Raw genomic sequence first — 10,015 nt, forward strand, 5'->3', positions numbered from 1 at the left:
GAAAAGACAACCTGCATGAAACTGGGAAGTGAATGTGACCATAGAGGAATGAACCCACATACCACCCAACAACATACACTCTTGGTTGGTTCTCTTGGCGAAATGTCTGTGATCATAGTCCTAGACTGTTCTCTCTGCTACCGGACAGCAAGCTGTACCGGAGCGCCAAGTCTAAGACCAAGAGGCTTTTTAACAGCTTCTAACCTCAAGCCATAAGACTCCTGAACATCTAATCAAATGGCTACCCAGACTATTTGCATTGAACCCCCCCCCCCCCCCACGCTGCTGCTACTCTCTGTTATTATCTATGCATAGTCACTTTAATAACACTACCTACATGTACATGTTACCTCAGTCATCTTGACTAACCGGTGCCTCCTGTATATAGCCTTGCAATTGTTATTTTACTGCTGTTCTCTAATTATTTTTTACATTTTTATTTTTTACTTTTTTAGGTATTTTCTTAACTGTATTGTTGGTTAGGGGCTTGTAAGTAAGCATTTCACTGTAAGGTGAATACCAGTTGTATTCGGCGCATGACAAATATGATTTGAATGATGATGAACTTGCCATTCATTGAAAGCATGTAATGGAACATTGATTGTAAACAGGGATACAACTTAAAATTGCAGTATATTCAAAAGGCAAGTTGGTACAGCATTTTTGTTGACACAGCAGTAGTAGGTTTCATGATGGCTGATGATGTCGAAACAGCCTGTCCTGCTTCTTCTCCGTATAAGAGATAGGACACTACACCACCATGTGTACACCATATACAGTCGTTGCTGTATACCCACACAACATGGGGACAGGGCCTTACAGTAAACATATCCTAAAGGACAAAGTCAAATCCCTGCAAGTTCCTCTGGTGGGAAAACATGCCCTCTGTGTCACAATATCAGTTAAACACTCCATGTGTGGTTATGCTGTAAATTCTCTAGAATAGAACATTATTGACACAATATTAGTGGTGCTAGTACCAGATTAGCCACTACTGTGTTTCCATCAACATCCTTTCTTGTAGAACTGATGGGTTTCACTTCTTCAATGATAATGTCAATTTGTTTCTAAGATGTGTCACACATGAGGGAAGGGTTATGAATGAGTGAGTAAAAAAATGTACTATGCTTCATATTAAAGACATGCACAGAATATTAGACAAAACATTTTGTGGTCGCAAATAGATATAAACATGAAATCCATATCATGGAATTCTTTCAGATGTTAACTGTTCATGTATAATGCTGTCCTCATTTATAGCCTTTTCTTCATGTTCGTTAATACAAAAAGCCTTTAGTCTCTGGACAGACAGAGGATAGGGCGTTGCAGCACCAGCTGTGAGCCAATCATAAAGGATGGAGGGGGAAGGAGCCAAGAAGGAGGAGAAAGGGAGGGGGTAGGGTTGAGAGAAAGAGGGGAGTAAACAAGAACGCATGCTCACGAGAGAGGCAGCAAATTATGTCATGGCTTGTGCTGGTCTGTGCTCGCTCTTTTCCTCCCCACCTTCTGCTCTCCATCTCCCTCTCTTCTCTGTACATCGCTATCATCATTGTGAAGGTGGTGTGAGTGGCAGGGCTAGGAGGAAGACACGCAGCATCAGCACAGGCATCCCCAACATCATCGTCACTCAGAATTCCTTCATCTAACAGGTAAACATGTCTACACTTAAAGTTATCCTGTACTTTAGTCTATGTATTGACCAGTAAGATAGAGGTCAAAACACAATAAATGTCACCAAATCATAGAAATGAGCTAAGCCATCTATTTGACATAATTTATTACGCTCATTGTCCTCTTTTTGGTGTACTTTTATTTTGTGCTGCATCATACTATAGTTGAATGTACTGTACATATATCATGGGGCACTATTGCATGATGTTTGTGTTTAACTTGTGGAATGTATGTTAAATATGAATTTACATATGTTAATGTTTCTTTACATTTTGAGTATCAGATGCTGTATGGCCCAGTGTCTTTCTCTGGTCTGTTAATAATTAATGCAAGTGTGCTGAATTAATCTATTTGATCCAAGCCTTCATTACTTTATTGATCGATTCCTTTACTTGATTAATCTCACAGCACCCCCCTCCCCTCGCCCCCTCTTAAGAAGCAATAACAACTAACACCCTTGCCTTTCTTGAACTTTTTGTACTAGCACTGACTTTGCTGATAGCTACTTTTTGAGGAAAAATGTACTGACTATGACTGAGATATGTGCTACAGTATACAGTGCATTCAGAAAGTATTCAGACCCCTTTACTTTTTCCAGCCTTATTTTAAAAATGGATGAAATAAAACAATTTACTCATCAATCTACACACAGTACCCCATAAAGCCAAAGTGGAAACATGTTTTTAGAAAGTTTTGCAAATTTATTTAAAATTAAAAACAGGAATACCTTATTTATACCTAAGTATAAATACCTAAGTATTCAGACCATTTGCTATGACACTCGAAATTGAGCTCAGGTACATCCTGTTTCCATTGATGATTCTTGAGATGTTTCTACAACTTGAAGTCCACCTGTGGTAAATTCAATTGATTGGACATGATTTGGGAAGGCACACACCTATCCATATAAGGTCCAACAGTTGACAGTGCATGTCAGAGCAAAACCCAAGCCATGAGGTCGAAGGAATTGTCCGTATATATATATATATATATATATATATATATATATATATATTTATATGGCCTCAGGATGGATGGGGCCATGTATCGCGAGATCTTGGCCAACAACCTCCTTCCCTCAGTAAGAGCATTGAAGATGGGTCGTGGCTTTGTCTTCCAGCATGACAACGATCCAAAACACACAGCCAGGGCAACTAAGGAGTGGCTCCGTAAGAAGCATCTCAAGGTCCTGGAGTGGCCTAGCCAGTCTCCAGACCTGAACCCAATAGAAAATCTTTGGAGGGAGTTGAAAGTCCGTATTGCCCAGCGACAGCCCCGAAACCTGAAGGATCTGGAGATGGTCTGTATGGAGGAGTGGGCCAAAATACCTGTTGCAGTGTGTGCAAACCTGGTCAAGAACTACAGGAAACGTATGATCTCTGTAATTGCAAACAAAGTTTCTGTACCAAATATTAAGTTCTGCTTTTCTGATGTATCAAATACTTATGCCTTGCAATAAAATGCAAATTAATTACTTAAAAATCATACAATGTGATTTTCTGAAGTGTACCTATGATAAAAATTACAGACCTCTACATGCTTTGTGAGTAGGAAAACCTGCAAAATCGGCAGTGTATCAAATACTTGTTCTCCCCACTGTATATATATAAATAAAATGCCCAGAGGATGTGGTGTGCTGAATGTATCGCCTTAGTGACCAAATCTCTCCCAATACCTCCTCATTTCCTGTCTCCGTGGACTCGGTGTCCTCCCAATGTTATTTCAACATTATGGCAGTGTAGTTTCAGAAACTACAGCAGTCTCGACTGTATGCCTTTCTCTTGCATCCCATCCTTAGTGTTTTACCTCTCTCTCTATCTCCATCTCTCTATCTATAGGGCAGAATGGCAGAGGGCTCCGTATCAGTAGCAGAGGTGGAGACGTCCTTCAAGAAGTTTGCCATTCATGGGGACACCAAGGCTACTGGGAAGGAGATGAACGGGAAGAACTTTGCCAAACTCTGCAAGGACTGCCGGGTCATCGACGGCAAGAACGTCACTGCCACCGATGTGGACATTGTCTTCACTAAAGTCAAGTGAGACTCGGTCCAGTTTCAAACCTCCACACTGACAGAACCGCAGTCATCTTTCTAGGAAAGAGGGAATACAGCCAGAGGCCCTCAGAATACCATATCATACCTTACATGAGTAAAGGTAAAACTCTCTCAAAACGTTTTTCTGTGTATTTTAGGGCGAAGACAGCTCGTGTGATCGCATTTGAGCAGTTCAGCCAGGCCCTGTCAGAGTTGGCCCCGAAGCGTTTTAAAGGGAAGTGCCAGGAGGAGGCGCTGCAGCAGATCTACGGCCTCATAGCAGGGAGGGAGCCTGCCAACGCTGGCGTCACTGTGAGTGTCTACCTGTCAGCAGCACACAGCCTGATAATATTACAGTCTCAGAGAGAGCGTGTGTTTGTGTGTCCGCTGTGTGTGTGCATATCTGTTTGGTGGGTAAGCTCTTACTTTGTATCCTCATCTCTCATTCTCCCTTTCTCTTTTCCTGCTCATAGAAAGTGGACAAGGCAGCAGCGGTGGACAGACTGACAGACACCACCAAATTCACAGGGGCACACAAGGAGCGGTTTGACGAGTCGGGCAAGGGGAAGGGCAAGGCCGGGCGAGTAGACATTCCAGATGCCAGTGGCTATGTGGGTGCCTACAAGGGCAAGGGCACCTATGAGGATAAGGTCAAGGAAGCATAGGCAGGACAGAGGGAGAGGGAGAGATATGCTCAGTCAGATCCCACTATTTACCCCAAAGACCCCCGCTAAATAGTGTAATTTAAGTGAGAACTTGTGTTAATGTATATTAATGCACATACTGCGCAGGTCGGATGGGCTGGTCAGTCACTGAGTCAAAGTATTATATATCCTTTAACGTTGCATGTTGGGGTGGTGGTTGTTATGATGGAGAGGGGAGGTGTAAGGGTGAGGAGTAAACCTGGATAGAAAACAAAACAGTGACCAAATTCTATGTCAATAAAAACGTGAATAATATTTAGATATATTCACCTTCCCAAGCGCTCCAACCCCTGATCCTATCCCTCCCAGCTTCACTAGAAGCGTTTTTACTTGTTAATGTGTTGTGTATAATATATACTGAACAGAAATATAAACGCATCATGCAACAAGTTCATATAAGGACATCAGTCAATTTAAATAAATTCATTAGGCCCTAATCTATGGACAGGGGCGCAGCCATGCAGCATTTCTCCTTTGCCAAGATAATCCATACACCTGACAGGTGTGGCATATCAATAAGCTTATTAAATAGAAAGATCATTACAAAGGTGGACCTTGTACTGGGGACAGTACAAGGCCACTCTAAAATGTGCAGTTTTGTCACACAACACAATACCACAGATGTCTCAAGTTTTGAAAGAACATGCTCCAGAGCTGTAGCCAGGGAATTTAATGTTCATTTCTCTGCCATAAGCCACCTTCAGTGTCGTTTTAGAAAACTTGGCAGTACATCCAACCGGCCTCACAACCGCATACCACGTGTATGGGGTCGTGTGGGCGAGCCATTTTCTGATGTCAACTTTGTGAACAGAGTGCCCCATGGCAGCAGTGGGGTTATGGTATGGTTAGGCATAAGCTACAGGTAACAAACACAATTGCATTTCATCTATGTCAATTTGAATGCACAGAGATACCGTGATGAGATCCTGAGGCCCATTGTCGTGCCATTCATCCGCTGCCATCACCTCATGTTTCAGCCTGATGTCATAAGGATCTGTACACAATTCTTGGAAGCTGAAAATGTCCCAGTTCTTCGATGGCCTGCATACTCACCAGACATGTCACCCATTGAGCATGTTTGAGATGCTCTGGATCTACGTGTACAACAGTGTGTTCCAGTTCTCGCCAATATCCAGCAACTTTGCACAGCCATTGAAGAGGAGTGGGACAACATTCCACAGGCCGCAATCAACATTCTGGTCAACTCTATGCAAAGGAGATGTGTCGGGCGGCATGAGGCAAATGGTGGACACACCAGATACTGACTGGTTTTCTGATCCACGCCCTTACTTTTTTTAAGGTGTCTGTGACCAACCGATGCATATCTATCAAATCAAATGTTATTTGTCACATGCGTCAAATACAACAGGTGTAGTAGACCTTACCATGAAATGATTAATTACAAACCCTTAACCAACAATGCAGTTAAGAAAAATAAGAGTTAAGAAAATATTTACCAAATAAACAAAAAGTTTTTGAAAAGTTAACAGTAACGAGGCTCTATATAGAGGGGGTACCGGTACCGAGTCAATGTGCAGGGGTACAGGTTAGTCGAGGTAATTGAGGTATGTACATGTAGGTAGGTGTAAAGTATTCCCAAACATGTGAAATCCATAGATTATGGCCTAATTTATTTATTTAAATGAACTGATTTCTGTAATATTGTAACTCAGTGAAATCTTTGAAGTTGTTGCATGTTGCGTTTATATTTTTGTGACCAGTAATCCATGACCCAACATTTTGTGCCCTCTAGTGTACAAAACAAGTTAAAACATCCCTAGACAGAACATATACAACACATGAAATGATTAATAGGCAGGCCAAATGCCTCCTACAGCCTCAGTCATCACTCCTATTACTGCAGGAACTCACTTAGTTCTCTACTACTACTACCACACATTTTGCCTTATCATTGAGGTTGCTACTAACACTAATGCCCTAGATTTATACACTGCTTTCACCCAGCCTTCTCTACTGATGTCCTTAGCTTTTATCTGCTCTGCTATAATAACTGTATATTGTAAATAGAGATAGTTGAATGGATGAATGAATGAATAAACAAATGGATAGATGATGTAATAGATTAATGAATGGTGAATGAATGAGAAGAGATTTCCACTGTATCTGTACAGTGTAGCGCTTTGCCTGTGCTTTAGAAATGAAGAGAGAATAAGAGACCGATGAGGACATTCCTCCAGTGAGGAATGACTAAATGAATTGTTCTGTTGGAGGACTGGGAGCCTCCTGACTGCACTGCATTGTCTCCTATTGGGTTGTTCTGTCCCTACTGATCACGGTCTGTTGTGTTTTGTATAGTTTAGCTGTGTCTCCCTCTATTCTGAAAAGCTATAAGAGTATGTACATGTTCAAATAAATCACTGAGCAGCAATTCAGACCATGTGAAAGAGTATTTTTCTCACACGCATGCATGCATGCGCACACACACACATACACACACACATACTTTATCAAATGATATCAACGTAGCAGGGATTAGTAAAATTCCATGGGGTACTGCACACCCAAAAACACAGTATCTGTACCTAATACCCTTACAAAGCCAGTCTGAATCCTCTGCTAAGTCCCATACAATGGCAGGTGGGGTGCAGCAAGGCTATAAAGTGAAGTATAAAGTTCCATGTGACATCCTCAGCCATGTTCAGTGGAAGTGTGCTTTGGTGATGTTCAGAACAGTTCAATTCACTGTAGCGCTCTGAAAGCACATGACAGTGCCGTCCTTGTATGTGAGGGTGTATCTGTGTTGTGTTTTGTCCTTTCTCAGGTATCGTGCTGCTGTGTGTGTTTAGGACGGCCCTGGGACATGTGGGACCGGGGAAGTGAACCTACTCCTGGAACGGCCCGGGACAACCCTGCACCACCAGAACACTGTGAGAGAGAGACAGTACAGAGGAAGAGTCTATATTTCAGTGTTTAATAGTCTGTTTGAGTCTCAATGAGGATGTGTGTGTATAGTGTGTATAGTGTGTATGACAGACCCAGCATCCTGTGGCTGCTGTGTGATGCAGAGACTGGTAGGGCAGCTGCATAAATATTTTGACACTACTCTGACCCAACTAGAGAAACACCTGGATACAGCCCCGACTGCACTGATTGACATTAAAGGTTAGTCCTATCTGAGTGTTTTACTATCAGATTATTGACGATCCAAGTCCCTATAAATGTGACTAGACCCTATTGTAACTGCTCTAGTAGAAATAATAAATAACCCACTGGGCACAATTCAACGTCTATTCGAAATTGGTTCAATGTAATTGAGTTGAAATGACATAGAAACCATGTTGATTCAACCACTGTGTGCTCAGTGGGAACTTAACTACTGAAATATGACCCTTTATAGTTTCTCAGGTCCTACTCAACTCATTCTTCCCTGTACAGTGCCTTGCGAAAGTATTCGGCCCCCTTGAACTTTGCGACCTTTTGCCACATTTCAGGCTTCAAACATAAAGATATAAAACTGTATTTTTTTTGTGAAGAATCAACAACAAGTGGGACACAATCATGAAGTGGAACGACATTTACTGGATATTTCAAACTTTTTTAACAAATCAAAACTGAAAAATTGGGCGTGCAAAATTATTCAGCCCCCTTAAGTTAATACTTTGTAGCGCCACCTTTTGCTGCGATTACAGCTGTAAGTCGCTTGGGGTATGTCTCTATCAGTTTCGCACATCGAGAGACTGACATTTTTTCCCATTCCTCCTTGCAAAACAGCTCGAGCTCAGTGAGGTTGGATGGAGAGCATTTGTGAACAGCAGTTTTCAGTTCTTTCCACAGATTCTCGATTGGATTCAGGTCTGGACTTTGACTTGGCCATTCTAACACCTGGATATGTTTATTTTTGAACCATTCCATTGTAGATTTTGCTTTATGTTTTGGATCATTGTCTTGTTGGAAGACAAATCTCCGTCCCAGTCTCAGGTCTTTTGCAGACTCCATCAGGTTTTCTTCCAGAATGGTCCTGTATTTGGCTCCATCCATCTTCCCATCAATTTTAACCATCTTCCCTGTCCCTGCAGAAGAAAAGCAGGCCCAAACCATGATGCTGCCACCACCATGTTTGACAGTGGGGATGGTGTGTTCAGCTGTGTTGCTTTTACGCCAAACATAAAGTTTTGCATTGTTTCCAAAAAGTTCAATTTTGGTTTCATCTGACCAGAGCACCTTCTTCCACATGTTTGGTGTGTCTCCCAGGTGGCTTGTGGCAAACTTTAAACAACACTTTTTATGGATATCTTTAAGAAATGGCTTTCTTCTTGCCACTCTTCCATAAAGGCCAGATTTGTGCAATATACGACTGATTGTTGTCCTATGGACAGAGTCTCCCACCTCAGCTGTAGATCTCTGCAGTTCATCCAGAGTGATCATGGGCCTCTTGGCTGCATCTCTGATCAGTCTTCTCCTTGTATGAGCTGAACGTTTAGAGGGACGGCCAGGTCTTGGTAGATTTGCAGTGGTCTGATACTCCTTCCATTTCAATATTATCGCTTGCACAGTGCTCCTTGGGATGTTTAAAGCTTGGGAAATCTTTTTGTATCCAAATCCGGCTTTAAACTTCTTCACAACAGTATCTCGGACCTGCCTGGTGTGTTCCTTGTTCTTCATGATGCTCTCTGAGCTTTTGACGGACCTCTGAGACTATCACAGTGCAGGTGCATTTATACGGAGACTTGATTACACACAGGTGGATTGTATTTATCATCATTAGTCATTTAGGTCAACATTGGATCATTCAGAGATCCTTTCTGAACTTCTGGAGAGAGTTTGCTGCACTGAAAGTAAATTTTTTACGCCCAATTTTTCAGTTTTTGATTTGTTAAAAAAGTTTGAAATATCCAGTAAATGTCGTTCCACTTCATGATTGTGTCCCACTTGTTGTTGATTCTTCACAAAAAAATACAGTTTTATATCTTTATGTTTGAAGCCTGAAATGTGGCAAAAGGTCGCAAAGTTCAAAGGGGCCGAATACTTTCGCAAGGCACTGTATATCTCTGACCATTTTTCTACCCTCCTTCCTCTCCCTCCCTCTCTCTCTCCTGTCTAGAAAGCCGTAGTGTTCTTGGTGGCGTTGACACACTGGCGTTGGTACGTGGGTCCAGTGAGGAAAAATCATAGTTGCATACGAGCACGTGTTCATCAATCTGGGCCAGGCTCACAACGTGTCCTCAGGGGTGTTCACCGCACACCTCTCTGGGGTCTACAGTCTGGCCCTGATGGTGTGGAGCGATGCAGGCTCCCCGGGGGCCCTGCTGGCAGCCTGTAACTTAATGGCCAGAGCCTGGCCACACTGCAGGAGAAGAACCACAAGGACCAGGAGGACACAGCCAGCACCGTGCTGGCCCTGGTCCAGCCTGGGGATATCGTGTCCGCCTGCCTGCCCCCTTGCTTCTTCTGTGATGACAGAGCCACTACAACAACTTCAGCAGCTTCCTGATCTACACCACCGACTGACCGCTAGGAGCTTACTCATCATCATGTCTCTCTCTCTCTCTCTCTCTCTCTCTCTCTCTCTCTCTCTCTAACTTTGTCCCAGATTCTGCTTGTATTAGCTCTATCACCTGCTCAACAAGGCCTGTGGGATTCAAAATAT

The 10,015-nt window shown here is 42.6% G+C and overlaps 1 protein-coding gene across 1 annotated transcript; it reads left to right on the forward strand.

Annotated features, from left to right (window-relative positions):
• Positions 1-63: 63 nt before the first annotated feature.
• Positions 64-6,800, forward strand: LOC110537336 (tubulin polymerization-promoting protein family member 3). The gene is made up of 4 exons (XM_021623289.3): positions 64-1,649; positions 3,510-3,706; positions 3,862-4,015; positions 4,177-6,800. Exons 2-4 carry the CDS (start codon positions 3,516-3,518, stop codon positions 4,366-4,368), a joined length of 537 nt encoding a protein of 178 aa, XP_021478964.3. The 5' UTR covers positions 64-1,649; positions 3,510-3,515; the 3' UTR covers positions 4,369-6,800.
• The last annotated feature ends 3,215 nt before the right edge of the window (positions 6,801-10,015 follow it).

This window comes from Oncorhynchus mykiss, chromosome 12, assembly GCF_057628025.1.
Source record: "Oncorhynchus mykiss isolate SJ-2025 chromosome 12, ASM5762802v1, whole genome shotgun sequence".
Classification (NCBI taxonomy): Eukaryota; Metazoa; Chordata; class Actinopteri; order Salmoniformes; family Salmonidae; genus Oncorhynchus; species Oncorhynchus mykiss.